This window comes from Prionailurus viverrinus, chromosome D1 (genome assembly GCF_022837055.1).
Source record: "Prionailurus viverrinus isolate Anna chromosome D1, UM_Priviv_1.0, whole genome shotgun sequence".
Lineage (NCBI taxonomy): Eukaryota > Metazoa > Chordata > Mammalia > Carnivora > Felidae > Prionailurus > Prionailurus viverrinus.
This window is the reverse complement of record NC_062570.1, coordinates 63,284,147-63,307,023: the sequence shown is the minus strand read 5'-3', so window position 1 is coordinate 63,307,023 and position 22,877 is coordinate 63,284,147. Positions and strand designations below refer to the sequence as shown.

Below are 22,877 nucleotides of genomic sequence, written 5' to 3'. Positions count from 1 at the left end.
GGGACAGATGTGTTTTGGACTTCAGAATTTTTCAGATTTTAGAAAGGGATATAGTGCCTTTATTGTATATAAAGGAGTACTCCACTGAGGTTTAGGACAGTGCCCTATAATCAAACACATCAATATTTCTGCAGCTAAATGTATGAATATTCACACCAAGTGAAATACATAAATACTATAAATACCATCGTGATGTTTCAGGTCAGGTTTTTGGCCAAAGTTATGAAAAAAACATTGTTTCTTCAAAGATTTTATTATTTTGGAATTGTGGATAAGGGATTATGCGCTTAGAATTACTCTCAGGTTTTGTGAGGAGTAGGGGATTGCTGGTAGTCTTCTGAACACATCACATGGTAGGTATGTGTGTGCTCTCCATCCAGACAAAATACTAATGTCCAAGGGTGTGGATTTTTGGCTTGAAGAAAGTTCTTGCAATGAACAATGCACAACCTTGGACTCAGCTGCGCTGGGAAGCTGTGCACAACCAGGGAATGAAGGTGCCTTAGACAAGAGGTTTCCTGTGGTGGGAAGGTGACAGAATTCATTGCTTGTGAACATTGGCTGCACAGGATTTCCCTTTTTCGTGTACCAGAGGGGAGAGGCAAAAAATGTGTGCGTGTGTATGTGTGACACAAGACTGTCACACGTACATTTCTTTATAATAATGTTGTAATAAATATCTTACTGCATACATCTTTGTTCACATCTCTAATTATTTTGTCAGGATAGATTTATCAAAGAGGAATCCCTAAGAGAAGGATATGGACATCTTAATGACTCAGTTCCAATTAGGATTAGAATTTTGTCATAATTATCCACAAAATCATTGCCTGAGGAATTTTTTTAACTCAGAACTTCATGAAAAAGATTAGTCTTGGGAATGACTGAGGCCACAAAGGAAAACTGTCAATCTTCTCAATGTGACAACACCTCTGAAAATCACGCAGAGCTTCTGGGCTTTCTCTTTAGCTCCTTGTTAGTGAGGACCTGGTGAGACCCCATGTGGCCCTGAGAAGATGTCACCTGCCTTTTCAGATTTGCAGCCGCCTGTTCTGTGTGCTTTCCCGTGGTACTTGGTCCAGCTGTTTGTGCTGAGTGGTTAGCATTGCACTTGGCTTCAGGTCCTCATGGCTGACTCCAATACCTGCAGTTATGATAGTTTTCCCAAAGAGCTTGGGTCTGCCTGTGCGGCCTGCAGCTTTCCATGACCTTCTAAAAGTGAATTCCTGCTTTTTGTCTGAAATTATATTCATTCTGGGCTCCATGCTGGTGTGAAAGATCTTTTGCACAATGTCCCTTCCATTGTAATCTTAGCTGAAGGTCAATCCCCTGTTACACCATGTGTAATATCTCTATTCTCTGGTAGCCACAGCAGTGTGAAATATTCCTATACCAACATCCTGTGCTTCTAGTGATGTTGGCCAGTCCAAATGGGGGTGCTGATGTAGATTTTATTTGGGAATTCAACATTCTTGGCTGAGGATGCAGAGAAGAGCAAATTGGTAAGAGACCATAGTGACTAGACCTCAGGCAAGCAGGTAAAGTGGCTACAATGATTTCCTGGGATATCAGAATTTCTTTAAAAAAATTTTTTTAAGTGTTTATTTTTGAGAGAGCATGAGTGGGGGGTGGGGTACAGAGAGAGACGGAGGCACAGAACCTGATGTGGGCCTCAAACCCACAAACTGTGGGATCAAGACCTGAGCTGAAGTCTGATGCTTAACCAACTGAGCTACCCAGATGCCCCTCAAAATCTTTAAGTTGGACCTCTGACTCCTAAGGGAGAGTTCTAGCCATTAATTCTTGAGATATTGACAGGAGAGTGGAGGTAGGGGAAATAGACCCTAACCCATGAAACCAAGGGGATTCTCTGAACTAGGAATGGCCAATTTTGGGACCCCTATCTGGACACATTATCCAGATTCTCAGAATGTGAGGAATAAGCCTGTAACTTCTTCCCTAAGGACAGAATCTGGTTCCAGGAATGAAGAGGGCTTTGAACCCAGAAAACTACCCAAGCACTTTCCTCCAGAGGCAGCTTCACTCTTCCCAGGTCCCCAGGTCTAGAATCAATAGAGGAGCTTTTGTGTGGAGACATGGGCAGACTTAGGTTAAAATAATGGAAGGGGTGGGAAAGGAAGTTTTCTTTAAGTTAAATCTTGTGTACTATAAGCCATGGTAATTCCTGATTTTATTTTCCTGCATGGTAACATGTAGCCCCCTGCCTCCTGCCTCCCAAGCAAGATATGTGGATAGACCAAAGTCTGCAGATGCTAGTGATATGTGTTGTAGAGGCTTCACAGCAAATAATTTATTGAGTGATTATCACAGTCATATGTAGACAGTGGGACAAAGAAGACATAATCCACACCTCCAGGCCGTGGACTCTTCTGAATATTCCTTCACCTCCACCACCAGGCTCCATTTTTTTTTTTTTTTTTTTTTTGCCCATTAGAACTGGCTTTTTCTGAATGTGAAGATTTCCAGGAGTCGGTCCCTGATTTGCTTGGTGCGGACCCCATAGATGAGTGGGTTGAGGGCAGGTGGCAGCAGCAAATAGATATTAGAGAGAAGGATGTGTACGGGCTTTGGGACAGTGTGACGACCAAAGCGATGTGTGAGGTAGGAGAAGAGACCAGGTACATAGAAGGCCAGAATGACACATATGTGGGAACTACATGTGCCAAAGGCCTTAGCACGGGCCTCCTGGGTAGGCAGCCGCAGCACAGCATGAGCAATGAGCCCATAAGAGCCAGTGATGCCCAGGATATCTATACCAGACACAGCCAGTGAAAGCGCCAGCCCATACAAATTGTTGGCCCGTGTGTTGCCCACCACCAGTTCTACCACCGCCATGTGTGCACAGTAGGCATGGTCTATGGTCTTGGCTTGGAAGTGCTTAAATCGCGCCACCAGCAGAGGGAAAGGCACAACAATAGCCACAGCTTTCAGTGCCAGTGCCAGGACTGCATAGCCTACACGGGCTTTGGTGACTAGGAGAGGGTAGTGCAGTGGACGCCCTACTGCCACGGCACGATCACAGGCCATGGCCAGCAGTACACCAGATTCTACAGCAGTCAGTGCATGAACAAAGAACATCTGGACCAGGCAGGCACTGTATGGCACAGGCCGGGGCCCAAGCCACAGCACAGCAAGCAACCCTGGGGCTATAGATGTAGCTAAGCCCAGGTCTGTGGCTGCCAGTGCGGCCAGGAGTAGAAACATGGGCTGCTGCAGTGTGGAATCTAACTGCACCAATATCAGCAGTGCTCCATTGCCCAGCAGGGCTAACAGATACATGGGCCCGAAGACCAGTGTCAGCCAAGCCTGGGCAGGCCCTAGCCCCGGAATGCCAGTCAGTATGAAGAAGGTTGGGCGTGGGAAGGTGGAGTTGGAATGTGGACCTTCTGCCATCCTGTGGAGGGGGCAAAGCTTTAGGGTTCATGGGGGCATGACTCCTGAAAGGGGAAGGATAAAGGGAGAGATTTTGGGGGGGTATCACAGTGGCAGAGACCCATCCATGGAGTATGTGTAGGGGTAGTGCAGGGTTGGGGGACCACAGGGTTATACCTTTGGTTGGGGGTTTTGACAGATAATCAAGGTCACTACACTAGCTAGGATGGGAGAATCCTTTGTGCCTGAAAGCCCATGAGTGTCATAGGGGGAGACCAGGGAAGACACTGGTCATGAGGAAGGAGGGCCTCACTGCTGCAGTGGCTGGTACAGTTGGAGGTCAGCTGAGAGCTGTGGCTGACATGAAAGATTTTCTTCTTTAGGATCCAAAGTAGAGTCCATCTCAGTCTCTGTATGATGGGGAGAAAGCCAGAGCTGGTTGGGTATCAGGCCCCAGGCTGCACTGTCCTTGACTGTATATGCTTAGGCAGAGTTTCTGGGCCTCAGTTTCCTCAGCTCTACAATGGGGGTGGGCACAGTAGTTGCAGTGTTGTCCATCTTTAACATTCTGGGCATCAGCCCTGGAGAAGAAAGTAAAGAGAAAAGGAGAAATAGGAGGGTGAGGAAGATGGGACTGAGTGGAACTGGAAGCCTGATGTGACCAGAGAAAATCTGGTGGGTTTTGGGGGTGCTTACATTATTTTTAACTTGATACTTAAGTAGTAAACTTGAACACCAGCTGGAGGTTTGAAGTTGGGCCTAGGAAGGAACAGAGAAAGAGAGAAATGGCAGCAAAAAAAAAAAAAGGAACTTCTCTGACTCCCTACCTTCCTCATGATCCAGAAGGGGGTCCCGCTAAAGTCTTATTTCTGGGGTGCCAGAGGGAGTGGAGGTGACAGAGGGGGAGGAAATGGCACTCAACCCAGAGAAGCAGCCATACGTGGAAGAAGCATCTCTGACGTTGGAGGAGGCAGGGTGAGTAGAACTGATTCCACGCAGACTCTAGCTTACTGAAGATTAATAAACATGGAATGGATAAATGAATGAGGAGGAAAACACCAGCAGAAGACTTGACTGGAGAAAGATCCTGTGCACTGGGTGTTGGCAGCTTCTCTTCACCTTGACCAGTGCCTTTGGGGCCCTTTATGAAGCTGTTCCACTGGCTTCCCTCAGGGCCCTTACCCCTCCCACCTGTGCCACATTAACTCTTCCCTGTGCTGCTTCCTTGCTCTGTGCTGACAGGTAACTTCAGGAAGTAGAGCAAGGAGGCAGAGATGGGGGCAGCAAGGAAAGAAACAGACTCCCTGAAGTCTGGAGAGAAGACCTTGCTATATTCTTGAATAGCCTGCGTCCCCCTCTGTTGTAATTACTTCTCTCTCTCTCCCACTAGGCTGAGTTACAGGCAATGCTTCTTATTAGCCAGTATCTCCACTGCTCATCACAGTACCTGGCATGTCGTTGTCCATGAATATATATTTATTGCTTTTATTTGTGTGACAGTACTGCTGGCCCAAACAGCATTTGTTTGCTGACCAACATGGGCTCCTACAGATTCAGGAGCCTTAGGTATCTACGGAGATGAGAAAGAAAGACATACCATCAACCCCGAGTCCACTGGGTATGATTCTGCTCTAACGAGGCAGAGCCTAAAAATCACCACGCTATACAAAATAATGCAGGAAAAAACAGGACTTGCGGGAAAGGTGGCAGTAGGGCACAACATTCCAAAACATCGCCAGTGACACATTTAAAAAAAGGATAGGACCCTAATCAAAATGGTGGCACCGTTCTACATATGTTAGCTGGTTAGAAAGCACATAAACACACCAGTAACTATGACACATTACCTTGAAAAAGACAAGGAGTTTTCCTTGTGGAAACATTAGAAGCAGCTTGTGAATAACTGAGAAACGGTAGAAGGGGAGACTACGGGAGTCCCCCTTATCTGTGGTTTCGCTGCTGCAGTTTCAATTGATTGCCCGCTGCCATCAAATGCGGTCTGGAAGCAGATGATTCTCTTTCTGACGAATCGTCAGAAGGTCATCTGTAACCTAACGCCACATCACAATGCTGTGTCATTCCCCTCACTTTGTGTCCTCACGCATTTTATCCTCTCACGCATCATCACAGGAAGAAGGGTGAGTACAACACAGTAAGATATTTTGAGAGAGACCACATTCACATAACTTTTATTACAGTATATTGTTATAACTATTAGTTATTTTGGCTAGTCTCTTGCTATGCCTAATTTATAAATTACACTTTGGCATAGGTAATGCATGTATAGGAAAACATGGTACAAGGCATACCTCGTTTTATTGTGCTCCGCTTGATTGCGCTTCACAGAGCATGGTTTTTACAAATTGAAGGTCTGTGGCAACCCTGCTTCTAGGAAGTCTATCGCCATTTTTCCAACAGCACTTGTTCACTTTGTGTCCTTGTCACGTTTTGGTAAATTTTGTAGCATTTCAAACTTTTTCATTATTTAAAAAACTTTTTTTTTTTAATGTTTATTTTTTATTTTTGAAAGGGGGGGGGAGGGGCAGAGAGAGAGAGAGAGAGAGAGAGACACAGAATCCAAAGCAGGCTCCAGGCTCCTTCGCTGTTAGCACAGAGCCCAAGGTGGGGCTCGAGCCCATGAACTGCAAGATCATGACCTGAGCTGAAGTCAGACACTTAACTGACTGAGCCACCCCGGGCACCCTGCAAACCTTTTCATTATTATTATATTTGTTATGTTGATCTGTGGTCAGTGATTACAACTCACTGAAAGCTCGGATAATGGTTAGCACTTTTTAGCAATAAAGTTTTTAAATTAACGTACTCTGCATTTTTTTTTTTTTTAGACCTAATGCTATTGTACACTTACTAGGCTACAATACTGTGTAAACATAACTTTTATATGCACTGGGAAACAAAAATTCATTTGACTCTATTGCTATATTTGCATTAACTGCGGTGGTCTGGAACTGAATCGGCAGTATCTCTGAGGTATGCCTGTGTATATAGTTTGGTACTATCCATATTTTCAGACATCCACTGGGGATGTTGGAACGTATAACCTGCACATAGCAGGGGACTACTGAATCCGAAATTGGGTGGAATGTTCTAACACCAGATGTGGATGAGTATGGTTCATAACCTGAGCGGTGATAGGTGTTTTAGGTGTGTGGATGTTGGATTTTCCTTTGCTGCTATGTTCAGCAGTTTTGAATGCAGTTTTGTGCATTCACCTAGTTTCTGGCAGAGGGAATCATACAGTAAACAAATATGAAATTCACTCAGTTCCAACTTACTCAGTTGCCTAATGTAGTAATTGGTTGGAACAAATTTGCTCTTCAAAAACAGCTACCCTATGACCCAGCAATAGCACTGCTAGGAATTTATCCAAGGGATACAGGAGCGCTGATGCATAGGGCCACGTGTACCCCAATGTTCATAGCAGCACTCTCAACAATAGCCAAATTATGGAAAGAGCCTAAATGTCCATCAACTGATGAATGGATAAAGAAATTGTGGTTTATATACACAATGGAATATTACGTGGCAATGAGAAAAAATGAAATATGGCCTTTTGTAGCAACGTGGATGGAACTGGAGAGTGTGATGCTAAGTGAAATAAGCCATACAGAGAAAGACAGATACCATATGGTCTCACTCTTATGTGGATCCTGAGAAACTTAACAGGAACCCATGGGGGAGGGGAAGGAAAAAAAAAAAAAAAAAGAGGTTAGAAAGGGAGAGAGCCAAAGCATAAGAGACTGTTAAAAACTGAGAACAAACTGAGGGTTGATGGGGGGTGGGAGGGAGGAGAGGGTGGGTGATGGGTATTGAGGAGGGCACCTTTTGGGATGAGCACTGGGTGTTGTATGGAAACCAATTTGTCAATAAATTTCAGAAAAAAAAAAAAAAAAAAAAAAAAAAAAAACAAAAAACAAAAAAAACCAGCTTTATAGCAGATCTGATTGAATCTCTTTTGTGCCTGGCCCTGTACCATATGGTGAGGATACAATGGCAATAACAAGGCACTGCTGCCCTCAAGGAGCTCACTGTCTAGTGGACTCAGTGATGCAAACTGTTGTTGGAGGGCTACTTTAGTAATTGCATTCATTGAGGTTAGTATCAGATATGGTGGGAGCACAGGGAAAGGAGCCTTTCCCTCTTCTCTGAATTATAGTAATGGCTGCAGTTTCCTATGTGCAGGCACTGCTCTAAGTCCTATTCCTACAACATGTATTTGCAATGGGGTACAAAGATTCCTCCATTTTACCGACAAAGAACTAAGGCACAAAGATAAGTAACTTACCCAAAGGCGCACAGTTAGTAAATAGCAGTTAGATACCAACTGGGTCTGACCCTAGCATTCTTGCTCTTAGCCACTGCTTTAAACATTTCTGTTGAGATTTAGCACATGAATAAGAGTTTTCTAGGATATTTGGGGCAAAAAGATCTGTTCCTGGGAGGGGAAGTTCAGGTTGTCCTAGGATTTCTGAGGGAGGAGAGGAGCACTTGGAAGGTAGGGACAATGGGCGGAGAGCCGAGAAGGAGACAACTGGGAGAAAAAAAGCCCTGAATCCTCTTCTAGAAACCTATTAAGACAAACTCTTAATTGGTCAAGTCTCAATTCCCAGGCGAGTATGAGAGCCTTCTGTGACCAGTAGCGCCGCCAATAGCCCAGGCGTTTCACTTCCCCTCAGTTTCTGGTGGGGTAGACTCTATAAGCCCAAGGTAAGATCAGGTGGCACTCCATATCCTATGGAGATGTGGATGACATGGAACCACCATACCACTCAGTTTTCTAGGTCTTCTAGCTTCACTTCCCTCCCCCATCTGAGGCTACCCAGTCCTTCCATGAGAACATCTTTAGTATTCCATAAAGCTCTGGGGGTACTGGGAGTCCCCAATACCAAGGACAGTGGATATTCTGGCGCCAATGTTACAAATTTGTGAGAGGAATTATTCTCCCTATCATAACAGGATCTAGTAGAAGTCAGTTTCTGGGTAGGGGTATGGAATAGGTCAGATCTAATTTTTATCAATTCTCCTATAGTATTGTCTGCTGTCCTTATCCATTTTCCCTTCCTCTGCAGTGGGGTCAGTCCTTTGGATTGACTCTGTCTTTGACTATAGATAGTCATTTCTCATTTCTCACCTCATTTCTCATTTCTCACCTCATTCAATATAATGTCCCTGTGAGGTAAGTGCAACCATTATTTCCATTTTACAAATAAAATAACTGACATGTGGATAGCTGACTTCTGATCACAAAACTTTGAATGAATCTGGATTTGAATCCAGGTCAGTGTGAGTCCCAAATGGATACTTTTCATGACTATATAGTATCAGAGTTACATTGGCTTCATAAAACTAAATCAGGTTGGCTTCCATCTTTTTATCATGGGTAATTTAACACTGACTCTAGTGTTCTCTTGCATACTGAGGTTACAGTTCCTGTCTTTGTCTCCCAGACAACACTGTAAGACAGAAAAATTGGGTTGTGGTGTTGAAACCTCCCTCTTAACTTGTCCAATCATTCTTTCCCTTCAATGTGAGGCATGGAAGAGGCATTTTCTAAGTCTCTCTGATCAATAATTGGCTAAGGAGATCAGTGCTGGGTTGGTCTTCCAAAGACTTTTCTTACAGAAGACGAGTAGTTCTCTCTAAAGGCTCTCTAGCATTTAGAAGGGGATTTCTGAACTATGTTTACTGGGCCCACCTTTTGAGAAATTAATTCCCTGAAGTTCTTTTCTGAGGTAATAGGTAGCACCTTCATCTTTTCCACCATTGCCTCCCTTCCTGTAAGCTCACATTGCATGGCTGAAACTCTTACAACCAGGAAAGTACTAATGTCATTCACAGAATCCAGCAAACATTATTACGAACTCATTACGTGTCAAACATAGTATTATGAATGGGGAAACAGCCTCTCTTATCATAACATTCACACAGCCACTGAGGCCCGCTTCCTTAAAGAGCCTGTGTATCTTCCTCCTTTCATCCCCACTGGAGTATGTCCCATTGTACACCCCACAACCTTAGAATATTGCAGCAGCCTCATAACTTGTTTTTAATATTCTTCATTGTTTTTTTGTCATGCTTTTACTTGAGAAGTGGCTAATATATATAAAAGTACAAAGAATAACCAATGCACACATTACCAAGACGTTCAAAATTGATAATTAACTACCATTTTGTCCCCCCTGTTTTCAGTTCCTTTTTAATAAAGGTAATAAAATTTACATATAAAGCCTCTTTTATCTCCTATAGTGTTTCATTCTCACCTTAGAGACAATTATCATGAATTTTGTGTATCTTTCGAATTCAGTTTTTATAATGCTTTTGCTAGTTGGTGCTTTTAGATATTTACATAAATTATTTCCTACTGTATACAGGAAATTATGTTTTGAGTTCTGTTTATGCAGGTTTACAGAGCTTTATCATCCCTTTACATGTCTACATGGTTTTATAGTGTATGATTATGCTAAAATTTATTTATTTCTTTACTGGTAGACTTACTGTTTCTGGAGATTTTGCTGTGTATACTGCTGTTTAATATTTTTGTACATGCCTTTTTTTCCACGTGGATAATAGTTTCTCTTAAACAAACATCTAGAAGTGGAATTTCTGGGTTATTAGATATGCACATTTATATTTTTAGCAGATATTGTTAAATTGTTCTTCAAAATAGTTGTTCCAATTTGTATTCCCAGTAGCAGTTTATGAGAGATCCTGTGTTTCAGCATCCTTGACAGCACTTTATATTATCAGACTCTTACGTTTTCGTCAATCTGATTAAGTAGAAACATGAGCTCATTATTTTAGTTTATATTTTAAATATATTTATTGGTCATTTATATTTCCTCTTCTGTTAATTGTATGATCATTTCTTTTGCCCATTTTTCTGTTCAGTTGCCTTACCCTCCCCTCTATATTTTTTGTACACCTTTTCTGTATATTCTAGATACTAATCCTTTGTTTATGTTGGAAATAACAATCTTCCAGTCTGTTAATGATCTTTTAATTTTGTTTATGGTGTCACTTGCCTTACAGAAAATTTGAATTTTAATAAAAAACACCTCTAGGCCATGTACTTTTGTGTATTATTGAATAATTCCTTTCCTACCCTGAGATTGTAAAGGTTATACATTTTATGGTGTGTTTAGACATTTTTTTTTACATTTAATTCTTTTAATCCATCTGAAATTTATTTTTGTGTGTATGATATGAGACCAGGGTCTAGTTTTATTTCTTTATTTTTCTTAAAAGGAAACTTGGTTGTTCTAGTATTTTTCTACAATAATATACAATTATTACACACTAAGTTCTTATATATAATAGATTTGATCTAGGCTGTGTTCTCTATTACATTAATGTTATATGCTAATTCCTCACCAATATTACTGTAATTATCTTTATATCTGTCAGGCAAATCACTTTCTTATTCTCTGTGTGTGTGTGTATCCAGAAACATCTTGGCTTTATTTGTGCCTTTATTCTCTTACATGATTATTAGAATCACTTTGTTAACTTCCATGAAAAACCTTGTGGGATCTTAGTTGGGAGTAAATCTAGCTTATAGATTAATTGAGGAGCATTGCTATCACCTGAATATGGAATCTTTCCATTCATAACCTGTTATATCTTACTGTTTATTCAAGTCCCCTTTTATTTTATTCAATAAAATTTAATTTCTCCGTGATGACAATGTACTTCTTTGGAAAACTTATTCTAGGTTGCTAACAGTTTTAAAAATCAATTTATTGGGGTAAATGCGCCCATATTAAGTATATAATTTGATTTTAGACACAAATGTATATACTCATATAAGCACCATCCCAAACAAGAAATAAAACATTTTTATCATCCCCAAATGTTCCCTTGTTATTCTTTGCGGTTAATTCCCTGTAACCCTGGCCCCAGCCCCAGCCTCAGGCAGCTAATAGTATACTTTCTGTTTTTTAAATTTACTTTTACTTTTTCTAGAATTTTATACAAATGAGATCATGTACTATTTTGTATATGACTTCTTTCACTCAACATGTTTTTGAGAGTCATCCATTTTCTTGAAGGTATCATTAGTTCATTCCTTTTTATAGGTGAATAGAATTCCATTGCACAAATATTCCACAATTATTTATCCATTATTCTTTTGATTGACATTTGGGTTGTCTTCATTTTTTAACTATTATTAATAAAGCTATAGTGAGTAGTGGCATACAAATATTTGTGTAGAAATATTTTTGTTTCTCTTGGGTAAATACCTAAGAATCGTATCAGTATATCATGTGGTAAGTGTATATTTAACTTTATAAGAAGCTAAGAAATGCTTTTCCAAAGTAGTCATACCATTTTTCATTCCCAACAATACTGTATGACATTTAGACTTATTTTACAGCCTTGCCGGCACTTACTGTGATCAGGCACTGGACTAAGTGCTTACATGTATCACCTCATTCAATATAATGTCCCTGTGAGGTAAGTGCAACCATTATTTCCATTTTACAAATAAAATAACTGACATGTGGATAGCTGACTTCTGATCACAAAACTTTGAATGAATCTGGATTTGAATCCAGGTCAGTGTGAGTCCCAAATGGATACTTTTCATGACTATATAGTATCAGAGTTACATTGGCTTCATAAAACTAAATCAGGTTGGCTTCCATCTTTTTATCATGGGTAATTTAATTTATGCTTAGCCTGCCTTTCGCCTTCCTTCCCTAGACCAATGTACCAATTCAGGATGAAGGACCACCAAACTTGCTTTGTCTAAAATCTGTAGGTGAATAAGATAGCTTTTCTCCTAACCTCTAAATTTTCTTGAATATTCTTGCATCCACTCAAATCAATGCCTTCTTTCTCTTCATTATAGCTTCTGTACATAATACATTTAGGACTTATCTGCCCCTCCTCTGTGGTTGCATTGTGAATTTTATGTCACACAACTCCTTCTCCAAAAGCCTGCAGCTGTGCCCTTTAGCTTCCCTAAAGACACGCTCAATGTTTCATAATTCCCTGGCCAGCATCCCTTCTTCTCTTCCTTCCCTTGTGCACTGAAAGCAATGTAAAACACCCTGTAGAAGTTGCTACACTGTAAGTGTGTCACTGACCTGGGCTGAGGATTCATTGCAAATGTCAGTTTTTTCTCAGTTTTCATGTCACTCAAATCTGTCTTCTCAGCAACGTGAACAGTGCCAGTGCCACTTTCTGTATTTTGATAGTCACTTTTGTGTATGTGTTCCCAATCCATCTTTCTCCCTTTTTGTGTGGAGGGAGCAATACCATAGAGTTGTCTGATACTCTAGGGAGTCTGAGTATGTACTATCTCTTGAGTCTGGTGAATTTATTGTCACACAGTCATCTTCCTTGTTCTGATTGCTTCTTCTGCTTAGTCTGTAATCACTTAGTCTCAGCTTTCTTCTCACTTTGGGGTCTCACCACCACTTCCCTGAAGGTAAGAGCTGCATTTCCCTCATTTTGCAAACTTTGTATTATTTGAATATCAGTGTGCTAATAGCATCCAACAGTCATATTCATACATTCATATTCTTTGACATTCATTGTTTTGGATTGTTTGCCTTTTTCCAAAAAATCTGAAAATATTAAAAAAAATCTTTTCTTAATTGTCTCTTCCCTAAATCCTCAAATTTCATGGGTGTTTACTGTAAGCAGAATTCTAAAGATTACCAAGAAAAAATTTAATAATCTCTCTTCATCTTGTCCTCTTTCCAACCCTTGCTCTACTATGAAGTAATTTTTCTTAACATCCTGCATTGTTTTACACTTTTATCCATGCTCATATGTAGTTATATAAACACTTAGAGTTTTAGTTTTTAATTTTTATAATTTTGGGAGCAAATAGTATATTTTACATAATTTTCTTTTGTTCATTTGACAAATATTTATTGCAGCATTTACTTTTATCAAGTACTACACTTAGGTGCTTAACAGTAATATATTGTATATTTTTCAGGTCAGTGTGTTCTTTTTAAATAGTTGTATATGCACATACAGAAACACACACAACACACATTTTTGATTTTGAGGTAATTATGGGTTCATATGCAGGTATAAGAAACAATGCTGAGAAATTCTGTGTAATGTTTATTCAGTTTCTCTTGGTAGTAACAAATTGCAAAACTATAGTGCAATACCACAAAAAGGAAGTTGACATTAATACTGTCAAGATACATAACAATTTCATTACCACTAAGATCCCTTTTCTTGCCCTTTTATGGGCACACCACTTCCTTGCCTCCCTTCTACACCCCTTTCCATAACTTCTAGCAACTGATTACCTCTTCTCCATTTTTATGCTTTGTCATCTGTACAATGTTATATAAATAGAATTATATTTGGGATTGTTTTTTTGACAGCATAATTCACTTGAGATTGTTGTATGAATCAGGTAGTTCATTCCTGTTTATTGCTGAGCGATATTTTATGGTATGGATATACCACAGTTTGTTGAACCATTCATTGTTGAAGGACATCTGGGATGTTTCCAGTGTTTGGCTGTTCCTGATAAATTTCTACAAACAATCATGTATGAGTTTTTGTGGGAGCGTAAGTTTTCATTTCTCTGGGATAAATGCCCAAGTGTTCAATTGCTGGATCATATGGTAGTTGTGTGTCTAGTTCTATAAGAAACTGCCAAACTGTTTTACAGAGAGAATGTGCCATTTGTATTCCTACCAACAGTATATAAGTGATTCAGTTTCTCTCATTTTTGTCAGCATTTGGTGTTGTCACTATTTTGTATTTTTAGCTGTTGTAAGAGGTAGGTATTGAATATCTTATCATGATCTTAATTTGTATTTCCTTCATGGCTACTGATGTTACACATCTTTTTTGTGCTTATGTGCCATCTGTATATCCTTTTCATTGAAATATCTCTTCCTGTCTTTTGATAATTTTGAATTGGGTTGTTATTTTTGCTGTTGAGTTTTGAGAATTCTTCATATATTCTAGATAGCAGTCTTTTGTTAAACATGTGGTTGCAAATATTTTTCGCTCAGTCTGTAGCTTCTCTTTTCACCTTTTTTCACAGGGTCTTTTGCAGAGCAAATTTTAAACTCTTGACTTAGTCTAACTTACTTTTCCCCTTTTATGGACTGAACTCAACTCTAAGAACTCTAAGAACTTTATCTCAACTCTAAAAACTCTTTGCCTAGACCTAGATCCCTAATACTTTCTCCCATGTTTTTTCCTTACAGTTCTTATAGTTTTAATGTTTTTTACTGGCCTGTGATCCATTACGAGTTAAATTTTGTATGGGGTGAAATTTAGGTCGAGTTACACTGTGTGTGTGTGTGTGTGTGTGTGTGTGTGTGTGTGTATGGATGTCCAGTTGCTCCAGCATCATTTGTTGAAATGGCAGTTCCACTGAATTGCTTTTACACCTTTGTGAAAACTCAGTTGAGCATATTTGTGCAGGTCTGTTTCTGGATTCACTATTCTGGTCTTTTGATCTTGTCCTCTGTCAATATCACCCTGTTTGATTACTATAGCTGTACAGTAGGTCTTAATAACAGCTAGAGTAATTCTTCCTATTTTATTTCTCCTTTTTGTCAAGATTGTTTTAGCTATTCTAGATTCTATATCTTTCCATGTAAATTTTAGAATAATTTGTCTATGTCTACAAAGAAATCCTGGATGAGATTTTGATAGGAATGTCATTAAATTTATAGACCAATTTGGGGAGAATTGCTATTTTTAGTGTGTCCTGTCTTCCAACCCAGAAACATGGCATGTCTCTCCATTTATTTAGATCTTCTTTCTTTTAACAAGCATTTGTAATATTCTGCATAATGATCTTATTCATGATATAAATTTACCTCAGTATTTCATTTTCTTTGGGGTGATTGTAAAATTTTTTTTGTCAATATCAAATTTATTAGTTTATCTTTTTATTGTCATTCTCATCAGATATTCTTTTTTAAATTTAAATTTTATTATTTTAATTTACATCCAAATTAGTTGCATATAGTGCATATAGTGCAACAGTGATTTCAGGAGTAGATTCCTTAATGACCCTTACCCATTTAGCCCATCCCCCTCCCGCAACCCCTCCCATAACCCTTTGTTTGTTCTCCATATTTAAGAGTCTCTTATGTTTTGTCCCCCTCCCTGTTTTTATATTATTTTTGCTTCCCTTCCCTTATGTTCATATGTTCTGTGTCCTAAAGTCCTCATATGAGTGAAGTCATATATTTGTCTTTCTTTGACTGATTTCGCTTAGCCTAATACCCTCTAGTTCCATCTACGTAGTTGCAAGTGGCAAGATTTCATTTTTTTGATTGCTGAGTAATACTCCATTGTGTGTGTGTGTGTGTGTGTGTGTGTGTGTGTGTGTTTGTGTATACATCTTCTTCATTCATCCATTGATGGACATTTGGGCTCTTTCCACACTTTGGCTATTGTTGATAGTGCTGCTATAAACATTGGGGTGCATGTGCCCCTTCGAAACAGCATACCTATAACCCTTGGATAAAAGCTAGCAGTGCAATTGCTGGGTCGTAGGGTAGTTATATTTTTAGTTTTTTTGTGGAACCTCCATACTGTTTCCCAGAGTGTGGAGTGATTGTAAATTTTATTGTAGTTTTTTAAACCAGTTTTTTTTTTTTAGGTATTGTGGACATATAAAAAGTGGTACATATTTAATGTATGCAATTTGATGATTTTAGGTATAAATACACACCCATGAAACCATCACCACAATCAAGGCCATAGACATATCAATCTCCTCCCGTAGTTTTCTCTTGTACCCTTTATTATTATTATTATTATTATTATTATTATTATTTGTGTGTGTGTGTGTGTGTGTGTGTGTATAGTAAGAACATTTAACATGAGATCTACACTTTTAGCAAATTTTAAGTACATAAGACAGGATTGTTAGCTCTAGGCACTATGCTGAATGATAAATATATAGAAATTATTTATCTGCATGACTGAAAGTTTTCATCCTTTGACTATCACCTCCTCGTTTCCCCTTACCTCAGCCATTGGCAACCACCATTCCATACCCTGATTCTATGAGTTTTGGGCACCTGGATGGCTTGTCAGTTAAGCATCTTTGGCTATGTTGACAGCTCAGTGCCTGGAGCCTGTTTCAGATTCTGTGTCTCCTTCACTCTCTCTGCCCCTCCCTCAGTCACGCTCTATGTCTCTCTCAAAAATAAACAGACATTAAAAAGATTTAAAAAAATCTATGCGTTTCACTCTTTTAGATTCTACATATAAGTGAGATCATATCTTGTGTGTCTTTCAGTATCTGTCTTATTGAACATAGCATAATGTTTATTCATGTTATGTTGTTGCAGATGGCAAGGTTTCCTTTCTTAAGGTTCAATAATATTCCATTGTAGGTTATACCATATTTTCTTTGTCTATATCTCCATTGATGAACATTTAGGTTATTTCCACTCTTGGCTATTGTGAATAATGTTGCAACAAGTATGGGAGTATAGCGTCTTCAGGATCCTGGTTTTATTTTATTTTATTTTTAAATATAATTTATTGTCAAATTGGTTTCCATACATCACACAGTGCTCATCCCAACAAGTGCCCTCCTCAGTGTCCATCACCCACTTTCTCCTCTCCCTCGCCCCGCATCAACCTTCAGTTTGTTCTCAGTATCCAAGAGTTTCTTATGGTTTGTCCCCCTCCCTCTCTGTAACTTTTTTTCCCCTTCCCCTCGGTCTTCTGTTAAGCTTCTCAAGATCCACATATGAGTGAAAACATATGTATCTGTCTTTTAAGGGAATTAAAAGCAAAAGTGAACTATTGGGACCGCATCAAGATCCTGGTTTTAATTTCTTTGGATAAGTATCCAGAGGCGGGATTGCTGGATCACATGGTAGTTCTATTTTTTATTTTATGAGGACCCTCTATACAGTTTTCATAATGGCTATACCAATTTACTTTCTTACCAACAGTGTACCATGGTTCTCTTCACTCATTGCCAACACTTGTTATAGTTTTTAAAATACTATCCATCTTGGGGCGCCTGGGTGGCGCAGTCAGTTAAGCGTCCGACTTCAGCCAGGTCACGATCTCGCGGTCCGTGAGTTCGAGCCCCGCGTGGGGCTCTGGGCTGATGGCTCGGAGCCTGGAGCCTGTTTCCGATCCTGTGTCTCCCTCTCTCTCTGCCTCTCCCCCGTTCATGCTCTGTCTCTCTCTGTCCAAAAAATAAATAAGCATTGAAAAAAAAATTTTTAAAATACTATCCATCTTAACAGGTGTAAAGTGATATCTCATTGTGGTTTTGTCTTTTTTTTTTTTTAAGTTTATTTATTTTGAGAGAGGGAGAGAGAGCGAGCAGGGAAAGGGCAGAGAGAGAGGGAGAGAGAGAATCCCAAGCAGGCTCTGCACTAACAGCTAACAGCTAACAGTGTAGAGCCCCATGTGGAGCTCAATCTCATGAGATCATGACCTAAGCAGAAATCAAGAATTGGATGCTTAACCGGCTGAACCACACAGGCACCATTCATTTATTTACATTTCTCTCATGACTAGTGATGTTGAACACCTTTTCACATACCTGTTGGCTATTTATGTGTCTTATTTTGTGTGTATGTGTCTTCTTTAGACACATGCCTATTCAAGTCCTTTGCCATTTTTTACTTAAATTGATTCTTTTCTTGCTAGTAAACAGAACAATTTCTTTATATCTTTTGAATATTGAGCTTTCATCAGATATATGGTTTGCAAACATTTTCTCCCATTCCATAGGTTGTTTTTTCATGGTGTTGTTTCCTTTGCTGTACAGAAGCTGTTTAGTTTGATGTAATCCACTTTGCTAATTTTTGCATATGTTCACTGTGTTTTTGGTGTCATCCAAAAAATTATTGCTAGGACCAATAAAAAGGAGATTTGTCCCTATGTTTTCTTCTAGGAGTTTGTGGTTTCAAGTCTTTTTTTTTTTAATTTTTAATTTTCAAAATTTACATCCAAATTAGTTAGTATATAGTGCAACAATGATTTTCAGGAGTAGCTTCCTTAGTGCCCCTTACCCATTTACCCATCCCCTCTACCACAACCCCTCCAGTAACCCTCAGTTTGTTCTCCATATTTATGAGTCTTTTCTGTTTTGTCCCCCTCCCTGTTTTTATATTATTTTTGTTTCCATTCCCTTATGTTCATCTGTTTTGTCTCTTAAAGTCCTCATATGAGAGAAGTCATGATTTTTGTCTTTCTCTGACTAATTTCACTAAGCATAATACCCTCCAGTTCCATCCATGTAGTTGCCATTGGCAAGATTTCATTCTTTTTTATTGCCAAGTAATACTCCATTGTATATATATACCACATCTTCTTTATCAATTCATCCATCGATGGACATTTGGGCCCTTTCCATACTTTGGCTATTGTTGATAGTGCTGCTATAAACATGGGGGTGCATGTGTCCCTTCAAAACAAAACACCTGTACCCCATGGAAAAATGCCCCATGGAAAAATCTGGGTGATAGGGTAGTTCTATTTTTAGTTTTTGAGGAACCTCCATACTGTTTTCCAGAGTGGCCGCACCAGCTTGCATTCCCACCAACAGTGCAAAAAGGATCCTCTTTCTCTGCATCCTCGCCAACATCTGTTGTTGCCTGAGTTGTTAGTGTTAGCCATTCTGACAGGTGTAAGGTGGTATCTCATTGTGGTTTTGATTTGTATTTCCCTGATGATGAATGATGTGGAGCATTTTTTCATGTGTTGATTGGCCATCTGGATGTCTTCCTTGGAGAAGTGTCTATTCATGTCTTTTACCCATTTCTTCACTGGATGATTTGTTTTTTGGGTGTTGAGTTTGATAAGTTCTTTATAGATTTTGGATACTAACCCTTTATCTGATATGTCATTTGCAAATATCTTCTCCTATTCTGTCGGTTGCCTTTTAGTTTTGCAGATTGTTTCCTTCGCTGTGCAGAAGCTTTTTATTTTGATGAGGTCCCAATAGTTCATTTTTCTTTTGTTTCCCTTGCCTCCAGAGACGTATTGAGTAAAAAGTTGCTGTGGCCAAGGTCAAAGAAGTTTTTGCCTGCTTTCTCCTCAAGGATTTTGATGGCTTCCTGTCTTACATTGAGGTCTTTCATCCATTGTGAGTTTATTTTTGTGTATGATGTAAGAAAGTGGTCCAGGTTCATTCTGCATGTTGCTATCCAGTTTTCCCAGCACCACTTGCTGAAGACACTGTCTTTATTCCATTGGATATTCTTTCCTGCTTTGTCAAAGATTAGTTGGCCATACGTTTGTGGGTCCATTTCTGGGTTCTCTATTCTGTTCCATTGATCTGAGAGTCTGTTCTTGTGCCAGTACCATACCGTCTTGATGATTACAGCTTTGTAGTATAGTTTGAAGTCTGGGATTGTGATGCCTCCTGCTTTGGTTTTCTTTTTCAAGATTGCTTTGGCTATTCAGGGTCTTTTCTGGTTCCATAAAAATTTTAGGATTATTTGTTCTAGCTTTTTGAGGAACGCTGGTGTTATTTTGATAGGGATTGCATTGAATATGTAGATTGCTTTGGGTAGTATTGACATTTTCACAGTATTTGTTCTTCCTATCCAGGAGCATGGAATCTTTTTCCATTTCTTTGTGTCTTCTTCAGTGTCTGTTATAAGCTTTCTATAGTTTTCCGTGTATAGATTTTTCACCTCTTTGGTTAGATTTATTCCTACGTATTTTATGGTTTTTGGTGCAACTGTAAATGGGATCGATTCCTTGATTTCTCTTTCTGTCACTTCATTGTTCGTGTATAGGAACGCAACCAATTTCTGTGCATTGATTTTATATCCTGCAACTTTGCTGAATTCATGAATCAATTCTAGCAGTTTTTTGGTGGAATCTTTTGGGTTTTCCATACAGAGTACCATGTCATCTGCGAAGAGTGAAAGTTTGACCTCCTCGTGGCCGATTTGGATGCCTTTTATTTCTTTGTGTTGTCTGATTGCAGAGGCTAAGACTTCCAATACTATGTTGAATAACAGTGGCAAGAGTGGACATCCTGTGTTGTTCCTGACCTTAGGGGTAAAGCTGTCAGTTTTTCCCCAGTGAGGATGATATTAGCGTTGGGTTGTTCATATATGGCTTTTATGATCTCGAGGTATGCTCCTTCTATCCCAACTTTCTTGAGGGTTTTATCAAGAAAGGATGCTGTATTTTGTCAAATGCTTTCTCTAGCATCTATTGAGAGGATCATATTGTTCTTCTCCTTTCTTTTATTGATATGATGAGTCATGTTAATTGTTTTGTGGATATTGAACCAGCCCTGCATCCCAGGTATAAATCCCACTTGGTCGTAGTGAATAACTTTTTTTATGTATTATTGGATCTGGTTGGCTAATATCTTGTTGAGGATTTTTGCATCCCTGGTCATCGGGGAAATTGGTCTATAGTTCTTTTTAGTGGGGTCTCTGGTTTTGGAATCAAGGTAATGCTGGATTCCTAGAAAGAATTTGCAAGTTTTCCTTCCATTTCTATTTTTTGGAACAGTGTCAAGAGAATAGGTGTTAACTCTTCCTTAAATGTTTGGTAGAATTCCCCTGGAAAGCCATCTGGCCCTGGACTCTTGTGTTTTGACCGATTTTTTATTTCCTTATTGATTATGGGTCTGTTCAAATTTTCTATTTCTTCCTGTTTCAGTTTTGGTAGTGTATATGTTTCTAGGAATTTGTCCATTTCTTCCAGATTGCCCATTTTGTTGGCATATAGTTGTCATAATATTCTCTTATTATTGTTTTTATTTCTGTTGTGTTGGTTGTGATCTCTCCTCTTTCATTCTTGATTTTATTCATTTGGGTCCTTTCCTTTTTCTTTTTGATCAAAGCAGCTAGTGGTTTTATCAATTTTGTTAATTCTTTTAAAGAACTAGCATTGGGGCGCCTGGGTGGCGCAGTCGGTTGAGCGTCCGACTTCAGCCAGGTCACGATCTCGCGGTCCGTGAGTTTGAGCCCCGCGTCAGGCTCTGGGCTGATGGCTCGGAGCCTGGAGCCTGTTTCCGATTCTGTGTCTCCCTCTCTCTCTGCCCCTCCCCCGTTCATGCTCTGTCTCTCTCTGTCCCAAAAATAAATGAAAACGTTGAAAAAAAATTAAAAAAAAAAAAAAAAAAAAAAAGAACCAGCATTCATCAATGGTTTCATTGATGTGCTCTACTGTTTTTTTTGGTTTTGATAGCATTAATTTCTGCTCTGTCTTCTGCTGGTTTTGGGTTTTATTTGCTGTTCTTTTTCCAGCTCTTTAAGGTGTAAAGTTAGGTGGTGTGTCTGAGATCTTTCTTCCTTCTTTAGGAAGGCCTGGATTGCTATATACTTTCCTCTTATGACCGCCTTTGCTGTGTCCCAGAGGTTTTGGGTTGTGGTGTCATCATTTTCATTGGCTACCATATACTTTTTAATTTCCTCTTTAACTTCTTGGTAAGCCCATTTGTTCTTTAGTAGGATGTTCTTCAGTCTCCTAAGTATTTGTTACCTTTCCAAATTTTTTCTTGTGGTTGATTTTGAGTTTCATAGTGCTGTGGTCTGAAAATATGCACAGTATGATCTCAATCTTTTTGTACTTACTTAGGGATGATTTGTGTCCCATTGTGTGGTCTATTCTGGAGAACGTTACAGGTGCATTGGAGAAGAATGCGTATTCTGGTGCTTTAGGATGAAATGTTCTGAATATATCTGTTAAGTCCATCTGGTCCAGCGTGTCATTCAAAGCCATTGTTTCCTTGTTGATTTATTGATTAGATGATGTGTCCATTGCTGTGAGTGGGGTGTTGAAGTCTCCTACTTTTATGGTATTACTATCAATTAGTTTCTTTATGTTTGTGATTAATTGATTAATATATTTGGGTGCTGCCACCTTTGGTGCATAAATGTTTACAAGTGTTAGGTCTTCTTGGTGGATAGACCCCTTGATTATGATATAATGCCCTTCTGCATCTCTTGATACAGTCTTTATTTTAAAGCCTAGATCGTCTGATATAAGTATGGCTACTCCGGCTTTCTTTTGTTCACCATTAGCATGATAGATGGTTCTCCATCCCCTTATTTTAAATCTGAAGGTGTCTTTAGGTCTAAAGTGGGTCTCTTGTAAACAGCATATAGATGGATCGTGTTTTCTTATCCATTCTATTACCCTATGTCTTTTGATTGGAGCATTGAGTCCATTGACGTTTAGAGTGAGTACTGTAAGATATGAATTTATTGCCATTATGATGCTTGTAGAATTGGAATTTCTGGTGGTGTTTCTGGTCCTTTCTAATACTTGTTGCTTTTGAGATATATATGTATATATATATATATATATATATATATATATATTCATCTTTTGTCCCCTCAGAGAGTCCCTCTTAAAATTTCTTGTAGGGCTGGTTTACTGGTCACAAACTCACTTACTTTTTGTTTGTCTGGGAAACTTTTTATCTCTCCTTCTATTTTGAATGACAGCCTTGCTGGATAAAGAATTCTTGGCTGCATATTTTTCTGATTCAGCACACTGAATAT

The 22,877-nt window shown here is 39.2% G+C and overlaps 1 protein-coding gene and 1 long non-coding RNA gene across 2 annotated transcripts; both read right to left on the bottom strand.

Annotated features, from left to right (window-relative positions):
- Window positions 1-2,424: 2,424 nt before the first annotated feature.
- On the bottom strand, window positions 2,425-3,557 carry LOC125176725 (olfactory receptor 52W1). The gene has a single exon (XM_047878528.1). It carries the CDS (start codon window positions 3,412-3,414, stop codon window positions 2,452-2,454), a length of 963 nt encoding a protein of 320 aa, XP_047734484.1. The 5' UTR covers window positions 3,415-3,557; the 3' UTR covers window positions 2,425-2,451.
- A 334-nt stretch (window positions 3,558-3,891) lies between these two features.
- Window positions 3,892-5,326, bottom strand: LOC125176726 (uncharacterized). The gene is made up of 3 exons (XR_007156366.1): window positions 5,241-5,326; window positions 4,090-4,152; window positions 3,892-3,974 (listed from the first exon to the last, which is right to left on the bottom strand). It is a non-coding gene; the product is annotated as an uncharacterized LOC125176726 (long non-coding RNA).
- Window positions 5,327-22,877: the final 17,551 nt, after the last annotated feature.